The 19,751-nt window shown below is 35.1% G+C and overlaps 1 protein-coding gene across 2 annotated transcripts in view; it reads right to left on the bottom strand.

Annotated features, from left to right (window-relative positions):
- LOC128996166 (xanthine dehydrogenase-like) overlaps nucleotides 1-19,751 on the bottom strand; it is a 111,877-nt gene that overhangs the window by 22,156 nt on the left and 69,970 nt on the right. For both annotated transcript variants that reach the window (XM_054421418.1, XM_054421339.1), the window contains exons 21-23: nucleotides 18,385-18,513; nucleotides 12,820-12,953; nucleotides 6,148-6,238 (exon numbers count right to left, since the gene is read on the bottom strand). In XM_054421418.1, coding sequence (XP_054277393.1) covers nucleotides 6,148-6,238; nucleotides 12,820-12,953; nucleotides 18,385-18,513 — 354 coding nt within the window. The remainder of the gene's footprint in view (nucleotides 1-6,147; nucleotides 6,239-12,819; nucleotides 12,954-18,384; nucleotides 18,514-19,751) is intronic.

Below are 19,751 nucleotides of genomic sequence, written 5' to 3'. Positions count from 1 at the left end.
AGGTTCATCATCAGTCGGAAGATTTAGGTAGACCAAATTTGTTATAAAATCCACCCGATGGGTTTCGTAGAAAAGTTGACATTTAACACGAAGACACACATTACAGTTGACATAAATAATATTCGTAGTTTAGGGATAAAAACCATGGTTTTATAAAACAGTGGGATAACCTCACTTCAGTCAGGGAACACGCTGCCGGCAGAACTGTCAAAATATAGTCAGATTGTGGGTTGAGGTTATGTTGACATTTTTTGACTACGGAATGAAAAAACATATGATGGATGTATTTGGATTGATGCGGCTAGGTGTCTGATTGATTATTAGTTCTCAGAAGTGTATCAAAAATTATGTTTGCTGAGAAATTACGTTGATCATTGAGGACTTCAGACGGGTTGGATTTAGTATTGCTGTATATATGGAATTGTTCGATTATGTCCAGCTTGTTGCTTTTTGGGCCTTTATGTAGGATTTCTAGGTCTTGGTCTATGGTCGAATATGAGTGCATATGATTTATAAGATGCTCGGCGTATGTGGACTGGTTGGTATTGGAATTTCTGGGAAGGTGTTCTTTGTATCGGGTTTTGAAGCTTCGGCCTGTTTGACCAATATAATACTTAGGGCAAGTGGCACACTTAAGTTTATATATCCCTGAAGCTTCATAATCGTTTTCTCTGGTATGCTTTGGTTTGTTGAGGATCTGGGTTAGGCTGTTTTTTGATCTGTAGGAAATTCGGTAACCTTTGTTACTTATGATGTTATGGATGGAATTGTTAATTCGGCCGTGGTATGTCATCACAACAAATTGGTTCTGGGGTTTAGGCCGGTCTATTTTGTTTTGTCTGTTCTTATGTCGCCATATGAGTTTGTTTATTATATTGGGATTGTATCCATTATTATAGGCTATTTGTTTTATTACGTTGAGTTCAGAATTGTAGTCTTCTTTTGATAAAGGAACGTTGATTAGTCTGTTTATCATGCTGTGAAAGGCTGCGTATTTGTGGGCTATGGGGTGGTTGGATGATTGATGAATAACTTGGTCGGTAGATGTAGGTTTTCTGAATATTTTAAACGTATGTTTGCCATCTTTTCTGGATATGGTGAGGTCTAAGTAATTGATTTGTTTATTATCTTCAATCTCTGTAGTAAAAGTTAAGTTTGGGTGGATTTTGTTTAGGTGATTGCTTAATAGGCTAATTTGTCTGCGGTTACCATGAAACAATACCAAGATGTCATCTGCGTATCTGTGATAATATGTAATCTTACTTGCCATTTTGTTGTGGTCGGAATTTAAGATATATTCGTTCTCAATATGGTTTAGAAATATATCTGCCATAATGCTAGAAAGTGGTGATCCCATAGCAAGACCTTTGTTTTGCATGTAAAACTCGTTGTCATATTCAAAGTAGTTTTGCTCCAATACTGTTTTAGTAAGACTGATTAAATCTTTAATCAATGATTCGTTCAATTTGTTGCGTTTGACTAGATGTTGTTCAAGTATTGTGAGCGTTTCGGTTATAGGGATGCTAGTATATAGATCTTTTATGTCAAATGATGCAAGTAAGTGTGTTTCGGGGAGGTCTAGGTCTTTTATTTTATTTATGAGATCCATGGTATTTTTGATTGATCTGTTGTTAGGGAGTTCTATTTCATTTCTGATTATTCTATCTAAGATCTTGGCTAATTTATGGGCTGGGCTATTGATAGAGTTGACTAAAGGTCTGATGGGTTGGCCTTCCTTGTGTAATTTTGGAAGCCCTCTAAGTTTGGGTGGGGTAGGCTTTACAACAGATCAATCAAAAATACCATGGATCTCATAAATAAAATAAAAGACCTAGACCTCCCCGAAACACACTTACTTGCATCATTTGACATAAAAGATCTATATACTAGCATCCCTATAACCGAAACGCTCACAATACTTGAACAACATCTAGTCAAACGCAACAAATTGAACGAATCATTGATTAAAGATTTAATCAGTCTTACTAAAACAGTATTGGAGCAAAACTACTTTGAATATGACAACGAGTTTTACATGCAAAACAAAGGTCTTGCTATGGGATCACCACTTTCTAGCATTATGGCAGATATATTTCTAAACCATATTGAGAACGAATATATCTTAAATTCCGACCACAACAAAATGGCAAGTAAGATTACATATTATCACAGATACGCAGATGACATCTTGGTATTGTTTCATGGTAACCGCAGACAAATTAGCCTATTAAGCAATCACCTAAACAAAATCCACCCAAACTTAACTTTTACTACAGAGATTGAAGATAATAAACAAATCAATTACTTAGACCTCACCATATCCAGAAAAGATGGCAAACATACGTTTAAAATATTCAGAAAACCTACATCTACCGACCAAGTTATTCATCAATCATCCAACCACCCCATAGCCCACAAATACGCAGCCTTTCACAGCATGATAAACAGACTAATCAACGTTCCTTTATCAAAAGAAGACTACAATTCTGAACTCAACGTAATAAAACAAATAGCCTATAATAATGGATACAATCCCAATATAATAAACAAACTCATATGGCGACATAAGAACAGACAAAACAAAATAGACCGGCCTAAACCCCAGAACCAATTTGTTGTGATGACATACCACGGCCGAATTAACAATTCCATCCATAACATCATAAGTAACAAAGGTTACCGAATTTCCTACAGATCAAAAAACAGCCTAACCCAGATCCTCAACAAACCAAAGCATACCAGAGAAAACGATTATGAAGCTTCAGGGATATATAAACTTAAGTGTGCCACTTGCCCTAAGTATTATATTGGTCAAACAGGCCGAAGCTTCAAAACCCGATACAAAGAACACCTTCCCAGAAATTCCAATACCAACCAGTCCACATACGCCGAGCATCTTATAAATCATATGCACTCATATTCGACCATAGACCAAGACCTAGAAATCCTACATAAAGGCCCAAAAAGCAACAAGCTGGACATAATCGAACAATTCCATATATACAGCAATACTAAATCCAACCCGTCTGAAGTCCTCAATGATCAACGTAATTTCTCAGCAAACATAATTTTTGATACACTTCTGAGAACTAATAATCAATCAGACACCTAGCCGCATCAATCCAAATACATCCATCATATGTTTTTTCATTCCGTAGTCAAAAAATGTCAACATAACCTCAACCCACAATCTGACTATATTTTGACAGTTCTGCCGGCAGCGTGTTCCCTGACTGAAGTGAGGTTATCCCGCTGTTTTATAAAACCATGGTTTTTATCCCTAAACTACGAATATTATTTATGTCAACTGTAATGTGTGTCTTCGTGTTAAATGTCAACTTTTCTACGAAACCCATCGGGTGGATTTTATAACAAATTTGGTCTACCTAAATCTTCCGACTGATGATGAACCTACGGGTTTGAAATTAATATCGGACCACAATAATAAGGATTGTTAAGGTAAGACTTTACTATTTATTTGATTATATAAGCAATCCAGAGGCTGAAATGATAGAGAAACAAATTATCTATACTTATTTAATACGCAAGCAGGTTTTTTGTGACAATTACTCCTCCGAAACTACTGAACCGATTGACATGTTTTTGGTGTCATTGGAAAGAGGGTAACGTGAAGTTGTGCAGGAAACTTTCTTTTTAGGGAAATAATGAGATATTGAGGCCCTGGAGCCCTTTAAAGTTTCGTATTTCTCCATAAGGATAACATGGGAGATAATTTTTATTTACAGAAACATATGTTTGCTACTTGAAAATAGTCAAAGTCTACTACATAATAATTGCTGTGTATTATGACTCTTAATGTATACCCACTACATTTCAATCAAGGATTGTGTACCTTAAATTTTACCCATAATGGATCTTAATACTTTATTTTAATGCTGGGAATAGTAAAATTTAGTGGAGAACAAGTTACCATGATTTAGAAAACTTTACTATAATAATTTATGTATTTAAATCACAAATCTTTGACATTATTAATTCATTTGAAACTAAACAGCTGATCGACAAATCAAACAAATCATCTACTTCATGTGAATAATGTTATTACACTACACATAGTTTTTTTAACCACTCTTTTTTACTTGTGGGTGAATTTTGAGTTTGCAGTTATGAAAGCACCAAGCCAAGTAACTTTTATCTAATTTTCTTTATAAACTAACAGTATTATTGAATTACTACATGAACTTGACAAGTCAGGTAATTAATTTTCAGTATACCAAGGGAAAGAAGAGTGGGTCCTTAAAAACAGACGAAGGCGGAGACACCCATCTAGAAAATCTAACTGAGTTTTTAAATATAGAGGTCAGTGGATTGTCAAGAAACAGATTAGACTAATAAAAGGGGGCAGTGGTTTTATTGATGAGGAATATTAATATATCAAAAAAGGCCTTATTAATGGCACAACGCTTCATGTGATCAGAATCAATGGTTAACAACTTAATAGAATGTAAAGTCTTAACTGGAACAAATGAGTGGAGACATATTTTGATTTTGAGGATAAAAATTTACCCGTCTGAAACAAACTTACCTTTCAAAATGGAAAGATACTAATTTCTGTTACCTTTGGCATTTGCAGCGCTGTTCTTACCCAGACCAATTGAGTCATGAGCAACTATATTATATGTTGTTTTAAGTAAGGCTACATCTTTTAATAGGATACGCATATTCGTTACGGAAAACTCTGACCAGGGTAATCTTTCTGAAGGCAACTTTAAGGCTAAAATCGTAGATTTCATGGAATTGATTTTGTGATAAAAATATTGTTTTTTTAGTGTTTATTTTTAAAAGTGTTTTCTTCAAGCAGCATTTTTATGACCCTCAAAATATGCTACATAGGCCTATTGGTTTGATATGATAAAATGTTTTGTTAAATGTGTTTTAAAAATCTTTAAAAATAACTACCCTATAACCTTGCTCACTGCCTATAACATACTTGAACCTGAACACTTATTAATTTACTAAATATAATACACATACAGCTAGAAAATGGCTGAACTGATTCCCTTCCAAGGCTTCATTATTACTGCTTTTAATTTTCGACGTCGAGTCAATATATAATACGATGAATTTGTTTTCTAGATTCATATGTCATTTTGCGGGGCATTGAACCGCACAGGTTCACTAGTTATATTTAATTGTTATACTGTATTTAAACAAACTAATAATTAAATGATCTTTCACACATTTAGCTCTGAAAATTGTTAGTTCATCATTTCACTAGTGAAAGCTGAAAGCAGAATTTATCTACGGCCCGATTTCACAAAATTTACACTAACGATGGTTTAGTTAATCTTTGGTTAAAACTACCCGATGATTTAAACCACAGTTAAGAAAATCTGGTTTCACCAACAAAAACGCGTCAAAACTAACGTTGGTTTTATAAATGAGAGTTTAGAGTAAAATCCAGGTGGCGGTGGCAGTGAACTCTCATAATACCAAGCTGTTATGGGAGCAAGTAAACATAACCTAGAAAATAAATCAATGTTTATGATGAGGTAGTAAAAACAAAACTGGAGACAGCAAGATTACAAGAATACAATAGATTATGAGCAACAAGAACAAAATAAAAAATAACAACTGAAAACAAGAATAAATAGCAAAACAATTAACATGAGTAAATGAAGGTGAAGCTCTGTTGATAAAACATATTCAATTGAGGAACAAATTGATTGAGTTTTGCTGTCGAGCCAAGACTCAAAATCAAACTTTTACTCAAACTTTACTAAAAACCTTGTGGGATAACCTACAGAAAAAGGCAAAACTTTTTGATAATTCATATCTAGTAATAAAACTTTTTGTTATTTCTCATTTTCTGGTAGATTTGGACATAATCTGCTATTCTCCCCAACCACCTGGGACCAAGACCTTTAATTTGAACTCTCTCTGATCATCCTGTCAAACTCTCACAATTTACATTTTTAACAATTAATTGTTTACAGATTTAATAATATAAATTATAATATGTTTATGATAAGCTACAGTAAAACAAGAATGATAATTTAGCCTCTCATGTAGAAAAATTGTCGACCCCGTTTCTTACTTCGCTTTAACAGTATTAGCTCAGATTATATATTGTTCAAGTATCATTAATCATAATAAAAGATGTTATCAGTATCACTCATCACATACCTGATGCTGTCCAGTGAGGATATCTACTTCAACTTCTGCCACTGTGACGCCATAAATGTCATAATCCTTTACATTGTCTTTTGAGGTAAATCTGGAATAAAAACATTATTAATGATTAAGCTTTCACAGCTATGAATAAATGATAGAAACTACCAGAAATTTCTTCTTTTTTATTTGAGGGTCTCATGGCGCTTTATACGTCCTTTATGTCTATGAGATACATGAACAATAAACTTAATACAGAGTGTATTTTTTTCATGCAACACAAATTACAAGTACTGTGGGACACTGTTTGACTATCAAACAAGCTCATACACCCTCCATTCAATAAGTATCAGGACTGGTTCACTGTAGTCTCAAAAGAGCAAAAGAGGTTTTGTACTGTTGGGTTCAATAGAGGGGTCCTTTACATTCAGGAGCACTTTGGTTTAGTTTGTTGTTCAATCTTTAAATACCCAACTAAAGGAAACAAATGTTGCAACTAACATTGAGCCACACTTATTTTTGTCTAAAGTTTTGAAAGAACAAATATCTGATCACCCTATTTTACATTTTCAAGTAGTTTATATGTGCCTGATATAGTCAAAGAAGTTTCTTTTAGATTGTTAAAAAAGAAAGGATTAATATGTTTTTATAGTTTAAGTGTCATCAATTGGGAGCCGATTTTTCTTTTTTTTTTAAATGTTGCTTTTACATGTTTCATTGACTGTATTTTGAATTGTTACAACTATCACTGTTCTAGACTATCTAAGAGAGTAAGATAGGACTACAAAGTTAGTACAAAAATAACCTGTGATACCACAAAAAATAAACTAACTACATCTTCATCACTACATGAGATGAATTTTGAGATACATACATATAACTACTGAATTTTGAGATACATATGTATAACTACATCTAATAACTATCGACATCTTCTTTTCCGACTTAAGAAAATGAAGGATACTGTGTTACTGCTCAAGGATTTCACTAAAATAGCAGCTTATCAAAACAATGACATCCTAAAAAAATTCTATCTATTTTCCTTGACTTGTAGTGTGGACGGTTGTATTGGCCAGTCACTCGATTCTCGCATTAGGAATGAGGGTCCGTAGATCCATTAAGAATGCATGGCTTAAGTCAACTTTTTGTTACTTCTAGGTGCAACGTCTGCTGGATTCTGTTTCGATGGAACCCATCTCAATTCTTCGGGTACAGACAAATCTTGAATTTCTCCAATTCTATTCTAAACATACTGTTTGAATTGTCTAGGGTCGGATTTTAGCCAATGCAAAACTGTTACAGAATCTGACGAGAAATAGTTAAGTCAATGTCTCTTATGATGCTACAAGCTATTCTGCATCCAAGAACAGCTGCTTGGAGTTCTAGTCGGGGAATGGTTGTTTGTTTCAGTGGTGCTACTTTGGCACGTGCCATAACAAGGATGGTCTTGTAAGTACCTCTGGCACATTCATGGCGTAGATATGAAACTGCTGCATAGGCCTCTTCACTATCATCAACAAACGTATAGAGTTTAACTTCTTTAATTGTTTTGACGTCAAAATAGCATCAAGGTATGGTGAAGCTCTGCAGACATTTTACTTCTTGTAGCCAGTCTAGCCATGTTTTACTAAGTTCTATTGCAAGAACCTTGTCCCACATTATGTTTGTTCACCAAATGTCTTGAACAAGCATTCTCCCTTTTATAGTAGTAGGTACAACTAATCCCAATGGTTTGAAAATGGACATAGCTCCTCTTAAAACTTCACGTTTGGTTGGGCACCTTGCTTCAACTAACTGTACCTTTTCGGAGTTCCGGTGAAATGAAAAGTGGTCAGTTTCAGCATCCCACCACATTCCGAGGATACGTTCTGTAGGTAGACGACTTTCAGGTTGCAGCTGTTTTGTAGAGTTTGCCTTCAAATCTTCTGGTATTTCAAGTAAAATTTCTTTTGAATTTGACAACCAGTTACAGATTTTAAAACCTCCGGACTTGTGAATTTCTGTTATCTGTTGTATTCTAAGTTTAGCTTCTTATTCTGTATCAGTAGAGTCTAGTAGATAGTCCATATATTCACTTGAGGCCTACCAATAATGCTATAACGATGATCTCGCAGTAAACATGTCTAAAACAACTCAAATAGCTTTTGGCTGTAAATCTCATGAAGTGCCGCGACTTCCAGATGTAGAAGTGGAAGATGAAGCTAAGTTTATGGGCATCACACTCAACAAGAATTTAACCTGGACCCCTTATGTGGACAATATATGTAAAAAATTAAGTTCAAGCATCTATGCTCTTAAACATATAAAAAATGCAACAGATGACATCACAACAAAAGTAGCATACTTTGCACTTTTCAAGTCGCACATGAGATATGGACTTGTATCATGGGGTGGAACCTCTGGCACTAACATGCAAAGAGTTCTTACAAAACAAAAAAGGCAGTCAGAATAACTGCAGGACTCCACAGACTCAACAGCTGCAGGGAAGCATTCAGTTCAATCAAAGTACTTACCCTTGTATCACTCTACATCCAGGAAGTTGTGTTATTTGCAGTAAGAAATAACCTTACAAGGCGTGGCGAAATGCATCAACACAACCTGAGAAACCCCATGCAGTACAACCTTCCACAACATCGCACGGCACAGTTTGAAAATAAACCTTCATTCGCAGGAATGAAAATCTACAACAGGCTACCTCCAGATCTAAGAAGCAAGACAGAAGATGACCTCAAACCAGCTTTGCATCAAAGGCTCATTAATCGACCTTTCTACTCCTTATAAAAATACCATCAACAGATCTTTGACTAAACAACACCTCAACCACACATTTAGAAAAAGTTGTAAATTGACGCTACTTGTCATATTATTATAGTTTGTAATACATATGTATTGTTATTCGTTCTGCTTGCCTCACCCAGTTCCTAAACTTCCGTGGCAGAAGGTATGATTAGATTTATTTTTTCATGATGGTAAAACCTTTTTATTGTGTGTTGATTATTTTTCAAAGTATGTAGAGATTTTAACCATGCAAAGTATGTCAAGCCAACAGGTAGTAAGCCAGGTAAAAGCAATTTTCAGTAGGCATGGCATTCCCAAACATGTAATTACCGCTCATGACACCTGTTTAACTGGTTTTGCTTTTAAAGAATTTAGTGTTCAATGGGAATTCAATCATGTGTTAACTAGCTCTCACTTTTCTCAGGCAAACGGGATGGTAGAGCGTGCAATCCAAAATGTGAAAAATATCGTAAAGAAATCTATGTTAGATAAATCTGATTTGTATCTAGCCTTATTGGAGTACAGAAACACTCCTTATTAGCAACTCGATTCCATCTTCAGTAGAAAGATCAATGGTGTACTACCGTCTAATGAAATGTCACTTAGGCCCAAGTTAAATTATAAGAATGTTCGAAATAGTTTGATTTCAAGACAAGAAAAAAATGTACTATGACAGAAAAGCTAGGCCTATGAGACCTCTAAATAATAATGAAAATATTCTTATGAAGCATAAGAATCAGTGGGTACAAGGTAAGGTAATCAAAAGTAGAAATGAACCAAGGTCCTATATTGTTAAAAGTAACATGTCAGACAGAGCCTATGTGAAAAATAGGTATCATATCCGTCCATTCCCTGGCTTCAGCCAAAACCCAAACAGAACCTTGTACAAAGATGATTCCCAACCTAAACCTGTACCAGTCAAAACCTCTCCGGTAAAACTGCCTGATACTAGATCTCCTGTGAGTCCTAGATCCTTTATAGGTTCTCCTACTCGTACATCTCCGTCACCTGTCAGAAACCTAACCTCACCTAACCGTTACCGTCAAGTGACATCACCTAACCAAAGTACTGACATGGCCTATAGAACTAGATCTAGTAGGGTAGTAAAGGCACCACAAAGAATTGATTTGTAGTTTTCATTAGGCTAAGTCGCAATGTTTTATTTCAATTGAAAAATGTTTTTATTTAGTGTTGTGATTTTATGATTCTTAACAAAAAAAAAAAAAAAAAATAAATGCTGATATAGTTTGAGCTTAGGTAATATGTAATAGCTGTAATAACCAACTGATCTCTTTGTATAGATGAATTTTTAATTTTGTATTTTAATATGTTGCTTCTGGGGGAGCGAGCTGGCCTAGTGGTTAGAGCGCGGGACTTCAGTCCCTGAGGTCCCGGGTTCGATCCCCGCCAAGTCACCAATGGATTTTATCTAAGTGATAATGCCGCAACCCCTAGGTCTAGCCTGAAGTAATGTGAAAAACAATCCCAGGCTCGTGCCTAGCGTCCTTAGGACAAAAAAAAAAAAAAAAAAAAAAAATATGTTGCTTCTGCCAAAAGATAAGTTTTGTGTAGGCCTAGTCAATAGTCAATAGTCAATAGTCATTTATTCAGTCTTTAAACAATACATTATTGTAATTGACATCGTCATTATTATTGTAAAAGATATAAGATACAATACTTATAATTATTAAAATTTGACATGAAAATTCCAAAATATAGGCTGCCCTTATTGAACATTTAACAGGTTTAAAATAATTTTAAAAAAAAATAGGCAAACTTAACAAACTTAAATTATGAATAATAGTGTTCAAGGTTGATGATTTTATTTTTTTATATGAAAAGGGAGATGTCATATTATTATAGTTTGTAATACATATGTATTGTTATTCGTTTTGGCTAATTAAGTTCCGTAGACCAGAGGTCAAACATGATAAGGGCGCGACTTGCAGTCCCCCACCCCATTTGTTAACTAGCCTAGACGCTTCCTTAATAAACTGGACTTTGTAGCAGCAAGACGTGTTTTATTAAAGACCCGTCATAAGACACTACAATCATTCTTAATGCATGTGTAAATAAAGATTAATTGTCTATTGTCTACTGTCTATTGTCTATTGAGAGGTTGCTTTGCTTGCTTCTCGGTAAATATGTAGAAATTTTTTAGCGTTGCTGTTGACATACAAAGCAGTACTCGGAGAACAAGTTGATCCAAAATTCATTGCTTCCATGATGTAGGTATCTGGTTTGTTGTTTGGATATTCTCTCCATAGAAACCTTTGTGAATCGACATCTTCTTTTCTGATACGTACTTACTTGATGAAACATTTCTTGTATGTCACCCACGATTGCAAATTTTCGTAATCTGAATTTGAGAAGCACTGCTGGCAGAGGGTTCAAAAGGTCAGGGCCACTAAGCAAACCATCATTGAATGACACACTATTCACTATAGCAGCTGTGTCAAACACTAACCTCAGTTTGTCAGGTTTGTTTGGATTTGTTCCCCCAAAATGAGGTAGATTATAAGTCTGGTCATTTATCACATTAGCTTTGTCATCACATAGTTTTCTGATGTAACCCTTTTCTTCATAGTCAGTGATCTTGGCTTTGTTTGTTATGAAAGTTTTTGTCTCTTCTTTGGTCGTATCTTCTAAAATCTTGAGGACTTTTTTGTCTTCAACTGATTTCACATTGTCATCTTCTACTGCGGACACGCCACAATTCTCGATTTCAAAAGAATCTTCATCTTTGATAATATCATGATGTTTTTCACTTTCAAAAGACGTTAAAGTGAATTGACTATCTACTCGTCCAATGTGTTCATTACATTTACCATGCAATGTCCAGCCTAAACGGCTCCAAGACAAGACTGAAGAATTGGGAGGACCTTCAATTATTTTCCTTGCTAGAATAAGGTCACAGTTAACCTCAATTTAAGTAATTTAGGTCACTTTTAAGTATTGTATTGTAGGTTTCAAATTTGCTGATGGTAAAGGTTGACCAATTGACCTTAAGTGAGACCACTTCTTTCTCAGTTTGACAGTATCCACCATTTGTTTTGCTAAGTCCAATGGTGACTGGGTACGTACATTGTTTAACGTAAAATACTTCGTCCTCATATAACCCTTTGATTTTAACTTCCACACTCATGGATGTTGGGTCGAAATGTTGGGTTGCATTTTACCAGCATGTCGTAAGGGATTCAATACTATCGTTGACGCCTAATTTATCGGCTGTAGCTGAATCCAGCAAAGATACAGTCGACCCGTCATCTAAGAGTGTGTACGTGTCGATCTGACAACTTGGGCCACAAAATGCCACTGGACATATTCTTCGTAGAACACCGTTATTAACAACATGACTGATAATAATTTCTTTATTTTGCGGTTTGCTGTCCTGTCTGGGAAACCTCTCAATTTTGTAAGTATGGAGAAGACGATGATGAAACAACCTGCACCCATTTATCCCACAAACCTTTTTTACTTTACATTTTCGAAGCTGATGAGACAAAAAAAAAACACACACATACAGTTAAACCGATTTTCTTCAGTAGAGCTGGTATAAACCGGCTTTATGTGAGTTTTCTTCTGCCAGAGTTAATGTCAGACTATTACAAATAAAAAGGATTGTATTTGCAATTTAATAAAAGAAAAGACAAAAGTAAACCAAATCATAATAATTTGAATTAATAGCAAAAACATATTGCAATAAAAAAATACAAAGAACATAAAACATTGTGTTCATTGTCAATATGAACATATTACAGGTCTTTTTAAGTGTTCTTACTTTTACTATAATTTTTATAAATATTTCATATTACCTTTTAACTTGAATAGTTATACTAACAATGCTATAATTTGTAAATCTGAATATATTGATGAATCCGACACCTTTAGTTTGGTAATAGTACTTACAGATACGAGGCATTGAGTTTAACTTGTTCAGAGTAAGCTTTTTGTATGAGATCTTGCCAGGTGTATCCCGCAGGTAATAGACTTCTTACAGGCTCTAGTCTCTCTAGTAGTTTTTTACAGCACTCCATCACAGCCTGAACAGAATCACATAGCACCAGTATGTGGAACTCAGCTTTGCCAGATATATAGGAATAAGCGTATATGAAAAATAAGTTAACGTATTTCACCACTATCAATAATTACATGGCGTAACATAAATTATTCTGAGGTGTCATAAAAGTATGTGAAGAAAACCCCTTCATAACGGGTAGGCCTACTGTAAAACAGTAGTTGATGCCTTATTATGCGTGGCCACTCGACTGCTCAAAGGCCACTTTTAGCGGGCCATGTTATCATATGGAGCTTATTAAGCGACGCGGCCGCAGTGGCGAGGCACGCCGCGACTGGCCACACCAGTCGCGCATCCTCGCTACTAGGCGCACCCTCGGCCACGCGACTGTCGCACCACCATGTTCTCATATGCTGCTTATTACGCGCAGCCATAGTCGCGGGCCACAGCGCACCCCCCACTCCCCCTACCACTCCTCAGTCACTATTTTTGTGTCAAAGTTTTATTATATTTATTAGTGAATTTCACATATAGGGAATAAGCTGTTGCCGTAGTGTAAGACCTAGACCCGGGACCGATTTACTTTTTAGTTTTGAGGTCCACAGAGGCCAAAAACGCCCTCTGTTAAAATTCATTTAATAACTCAAGCAAAAATGATCCGATTTTGATTAAATTTGGTACGAACATGTAAACATACATTTATTCGTACGAGTTTGCGAACCAGCATGATCGGACTAAGGGAACGGGGGTTTATAGGGGGGGGGAGGGGTTATAAGGTAAAAATTGTTTTATAAAGGTAAATTTTTCCCTTTTTCGTATTTATAAAACAATAATAAGACCGGTTTTACTGTATGGCTCAGAAACATGGGCAATGAGCAAAAAAATAGAAAAAAAAATTATAACATTTGAAAACAAGGTTCTCAGGAAAATATATGGCCCGACGCTCGAAGATGGAATATGGAGAATGAGACACAACATCGAGATTAGAGAGCGCTATAAAGACCCTGACATCATAGCGGAAGTCAAGAGCAGAAGATTGAGATGGTTTGGTCATATTTCGAGAAGAGAGGAAGACTCCACTACGAGAAATGTACTTGATAGAAACCCCGAAGGCAGGAGACCACGAGGCCGTCCCAAACTTAGATGGAAGGACCAAGTACAAAAAGATGTAAGAAGACTGGGAAGAAGTGAAAATGACAGCAAAGATAGAGACATCTGGAGGCAGTGTGTGGGCGAGGCCAAGTACCTCTTAGGGTACCAGTGGCCACTCCAGTAAGTAAGTAAATTTTTCCCATTTTTGACCCTAAAAACACAAAATTTTACAATTAATTTCTTCCCAAGCCATTTTTTAGAGATTAAAAAAAAAGTTTTTTTTGGTACATTGAAGCGTTGCTGTATCCCTAACGGTTACGGAGATAGTTATAAGATTGTAAATTTAAAATTCTCATTTCATTCTTATGAAGAATAAATACTGTTGTAGTTTGCGTCTAACTTATGGATATATTTTAATCAAATTTGGCCATTTTGTTAATTTCATACTAAGCTATCAACATTTCAATAAATAAAAATAACACCTCAATACCTTCCCTGTAGCAGCAAACCTAAGTACTCATTAAAATTAATGTTATTTAAAAGGAAATAAATCTAACAAAGGGAATATTTTAGAAATCCAGCCAGGAAAATGGATATTCGCTTAGTCTGCAGGTTTGCTGCGGCGGGGGTATTTTATTATATTACTATAATTATGGTTGTAATAGTGTAAAAAATATTATCTTTAATTTATGGTAAGTGCTAGCCTCTCCTTAGCCGAAATATAATTATTCGCATTCTTGTGGAATACGGATATGTTTCTTTAAAAGTAGTAGAAATAGTTCATCTTCTTTACTTGACGACTACATCATTCAATTCACACTGAGAAACTATACAAGTCTGTAACATTCGGTCAGACGCGCGACCTCGCCACACTTGTTGCTACCCCTAGCCACACCTGTGGCCAACCCAAGCCATATAAGGAGCCACTCGAGCGGCCGCGCATAATAAGTAGAGGTGTGCGGATATTCGAAAAATCGGGTCGGATTCGGTTCGGTTCGGATATCCGTATCCGAACCGAGCCTAAATTTGATATCAGACACTATCTGTTATATATCCAACTTTTTCGGATAGACAACATATTTTGACGTTTTGGACAGAAAACTAAATCTTCATAACCATCATTAGTTTCCCAGGACAAAATTACAGCAATACGTTTCCAACGTAACAGCAAAGGACAAAGAAGCCGTATGATGCAATACCGATGTCTAGTTTATAGTCGTTATCGGCTGTTTTGCTTTCCAATTAGATTCGTCTGGAACGAACAGACATAAAGCAGAAAAGAACTACCAAGGTCAACTCGTGCTTGTCTCCTGATACTAGGGGCGCTATGCGTAATAGTTTTTTAACAGTACTGTTTTAAAGTATAAAAATCTAGCCTACTTCTGTGCTGTTACGTAAACAATAATTAAATCTATTGTTTACGTAACAGCACAGAAGTAGGCTAGATGTTTCCCGAAAAAAGTCAGAATAGAAAGGCAACACAATAGAAGGGTGGGAGGGGTTGGGCAATGACCTCGAAAGGAGCCCGGTTAACGGGTAGCAACAGTGAGTCGAGTAGGCCTTGAGGGGGGAAGGGGTGGGTACGACCTTGAAGCTATATATAGACTTGCACTACTTCCCTAAATCTAAAGGACTGGCGAGTGGTATTCCAATCACAGGGCAAGATACGTTGTTTTTCGGGTATTCATTGCCCGGTTTGACTTTGGATTGTCTTATTGTGTAGAAACTTTGAATAATCAAAAATAAAATTAGAACTAACCACGATTATTTAGCATTGATTGTGTATATTAAATGATTAAATGATAGGGACCAGGGGAAATATACTTGTCATGATTTGAATTTCAACATCAAAATACAATATTGCACAATCATGATATTTTAGGTCATTGACCTTCATTATGCATCCGGTAATGCTGTTTCAGAAGAGAAGCACGTTGATTCGCGTGGTTAAAAAGAATTATTTTAAAAAACCTATAAAACAAAATCATAAAATCTTACATAAAGATAATAACAATAACAGCAATTGTAAAAAGGGTATAAAGATAACAACGTCATTTATACTTTCTCTTTGTTCTTTTATTTCTTGGGTTTCCCTTTATCACGCATTCAACAAGTTGCCTAGTTGCCATGGTTGACATGGTTTATCACCCATGTCGTTATCAGCTTTTGTGACATAGCGCACAGCAGGGGGTAAAACTTGACGAAAATCGGTCAATTTTTACCTATTATTTAATTACCAATTTACTTTATTGGTACTGTATTAATAAATTGGCAGATTCTTGTCAAATTTTACACCAAATTTATTGAAATTTCAAGGTGAATATCAAATAAAACAATTATTACCAAATGTTTTTATAATAAAACTATTGCACAAGCGTGACTTGACATTGGGCTGCTTCAACTTTAATTTTTTTCAAATGAACTGTGATGTTTCAAAATCAAAAACAATAATTTTGGGACCATATTGCATAACAATATAATGGACTGCAATAATTGAATTGTTGAATATACAATCCATTTTTAACAAACTAAGATTATACTATTCAAATAAAATTTTAAAAATTGTCTTGGTATTTTACTTGGGGTAATGAAGTTATGTAGGCTAGTGTAATTCTCGGTTCATCAAGGTTCTACTGAATTATGTTTGGCAGTGAATAAGTGTAGAATGAAATTTATAAATTCAGGGATACACTCCTTTTACAGAGTTATAAAGCCTAATTGCCCTAATTAACTTGCCACAACATCAAATCTAGAGCCCAGCTTAGTGCATTAGTGATGTTTTCTAAACTTGGCAAACCCGCAGAATGCCACTTAAGGCCAATAATCCGTTCCAAAAACGTAAGGAAATACAATGTGAAAATAAACTTGAGATATAACTCCTTGTCTTGTAAGAACCAGGAAACAACATAAAACATAACCTCAAGTAAACAAGCCCAAACGTTTGACATCAGTCCTGCTGAGCTAAAGTGTTGTGTGAAGATTTCTGCTTCTAGTGTACTTAATTCAAGCAACCAACTCTTGAAAATAGATGTTGTGAATTGTGAGTTTCAAGAGAGAAAAAACTGTGGACGTGGCTAATTTAAAATTCTATGATTCAAAATCGTCATTTAAGTTTATTTACACAGCTTTACAGTGTTTTATAGGTTAAAAATGCATATGCAGCAGTATTAACCGCGCCGAACTATCCGAATCCGAACCTCCCAATATCCGATCCGATCCGAAATGAAATCCGCACACCTCTGATAATAAGAACTATGATAATGCAGCGCAGCTGTATAAAAAAAATACTTGCTATAAATTTTCTTATGTCCAAACCACTAAGACCACTGAGAATATACTGTGTCCAGTCCTTAATCCACTTCTACTTAGTCCTAGGTAGAAGTACGATCTCTGGGTTTACCAGTGAACAATTTAAAGTGACTACTGTCTAATGACAGTTTTGGTACTGGACTGTGTGATAAAAATGCCCTTTTTTATTATTAATTAACTGTCAACCACATAGAGAAATATTTTTGGCTAAGCTTTATCTAGCTCAAAGTAAATATAATGTGTTCTTTTTTACTTTCATTAACATTTAATTTGTAAGAAAAAGCATGATTTTGATTTCTCAATGGCTATTTGTAGTCTGTGTTGAACACTGAAAAAATACATCAGAATGTATCAGGGTGGTGCCATCCGCATACAAAACAGACATCACAGAAACGTTAGAACTGTAGTCATTAATAAAAACTAAAAATAAGAAAGGGCCTAGGACAGAGCCTTGCGGCAACCCGACTTTAACTTGTATGAAATCAGAATTATTATTATTACAACTAACCATTTGTTTTGTATTGCTTAAATGGCTTTGGATCAAATTCAACTCCTTATCGACATACCATAATGTTTTAGCTTATTACACAGAATACTAGGCGAGACTGTATCAACAGCTTTGCTTGGATCCACTAAAACAGAACTTACTATGTGTTTTTTCTCAAAACCATTTAAAACAAAATCGACAATCCTTTCAATTGCATCTACTGTTGAAAGGTTAGGTCTAAAACCAAATTGAGAAGGATAAAATACAAGGCTATTGCTGACAAAACACTCATTAGGTTGGGTTATAATGCATGTTTCGATAATCTTGCTCAATATGGGGACAATTGCTACTGGCCTATAGTTCTCTGGTTGGTTTACATCACCCTTCTTATAAGTAGGTGTTACTTTGGTATCTTTTATAAAAATATAAATTTGTTATAAATTTTATAACAATACAAGAGAATTGTTGGTCTCAGTAATACTGAATATCATTCTTTGTTAACTAATGTTGGAAATAATTGTTGTCTAGCAGGGAATTCAATGTTGACTCTTAACACATTGATACGTACATAGCAGACAGATTCACTGGACACACTTCCTCCTGTGCCTTCGTTGTTGGGTGAGACGAGAATGTCTGTTGGTTTGACTTGTATGAGGCTCATGTCAATGCCCAGACCCAGGGCACACACCTGCACCACCTAAGATAACACTTATCTTACAAAAACAGTTACATTGTTTTGTTACTTCAACTAGCTGTTTGTAATTAGTATGTTACAGTATTTGTGATGATACCTTCAAAACGGTAAATGTTAGTGGTTTCAATGAAAGACAAACTCAAAGCTTTGAATGACTTCAGAGAATCTTAAACTACTGTAATATAATTATAGATTGGTTTATAACATCAATTTCCATGTACAATAGAATTTCCATGTAAAAACCTTGGTGTATACTAGTGGTTCCCAAACTATCAGTCACGACCCACCAGTACATTAAAATATCTTCAGAATATTCACTGTTTATCATGATTGACTTGATTTAATTTAGAACTAGAAATTTTAAATACCAATTGTTTGGGAAATAGTTGTTCTTAATTTCTTTTGTTATTCATTGTGACCCTTGGTTGGAATATATTATTGATAAAATAGAAGAATTACCTTATCCAACCATAGTTGCTGGTATGACGACTAGTTTCGTTCCTTAGAACTTCGTCAGGTCATTGTATACAACCACATCATCAATGTTTTAATACATTGTGGTATGTCAAAAGATTCTTTAAAACATTGTCAGAATCACCATAGTAAAAACTAGTCATGTTTATCAAATTATTAAAATTGAATAAAAAGTTATAAAACTGGTTAAAACTGTAAAGACTAGCCAGCACTGTCTTAAGTGATGTTGATCAAATTATTAAAATTGAATAAAATGTGATAAAACTGGTTAAAACTGTAAAGGCTGGCCAGCACTGTCTTATCACTTTGTATTCAATTTTAATAATTTGATCAACATGACTAGTTTTTACTATTGTGATTCTGACAATGTTTTAAAGAATCTTTTGACATACCACAATGTATTAATACATTGATGATGTAGTTGCATACAATGACCTGACGAAGTTCTAAGGAACGAAACTAGTCGTCATACCAGCAACTATGGTTGGATAGGGTAATTCTTCTATTTTATCATTTAATTTTTTTGTGTGGATTTGAAAAGGTTTTTTTTTACTTTTTGGGTGACAACAATGCTCTAATATTGTGATCAAGGAAAATGTCTTCAATGTTTTCGCGACTAAACATTTACAGTACCATATTGCCAAAATATGCAAAATGCCAACGTATCCCATTTGTTTTTTGGTCAAATTATTGTGACGTGTAGATCATCATAATGTTGCAACAAACGCTAAAGATGATTACGACACCGTGATCACGTTAGTGCTGCG

The sequence above is a fragment of the Macrosteles quadrilineatus genome, unplaced genomic scaffold (assembly GCF_028750875.1).
Source record: "Macrosteles quadrilineatus isolate MER2022 unplaced genomic scaffold, UCM_ALF_1.0 Scaffold_1__1_contigs__length_201487025, whole genome shotgun sequence".
Classification (NCBI taxonomy): Eukaryota; Metazoa; Arthropoda; class Insecta; order Hemiptera; family Cicadellidae; genus Macrosteles; species Macrosteles quadrilineatus.
Note: the sequence above shows the minus strand (reverse complement) of the source record. Positions and strands in the feature narration are given on the sequence as shown.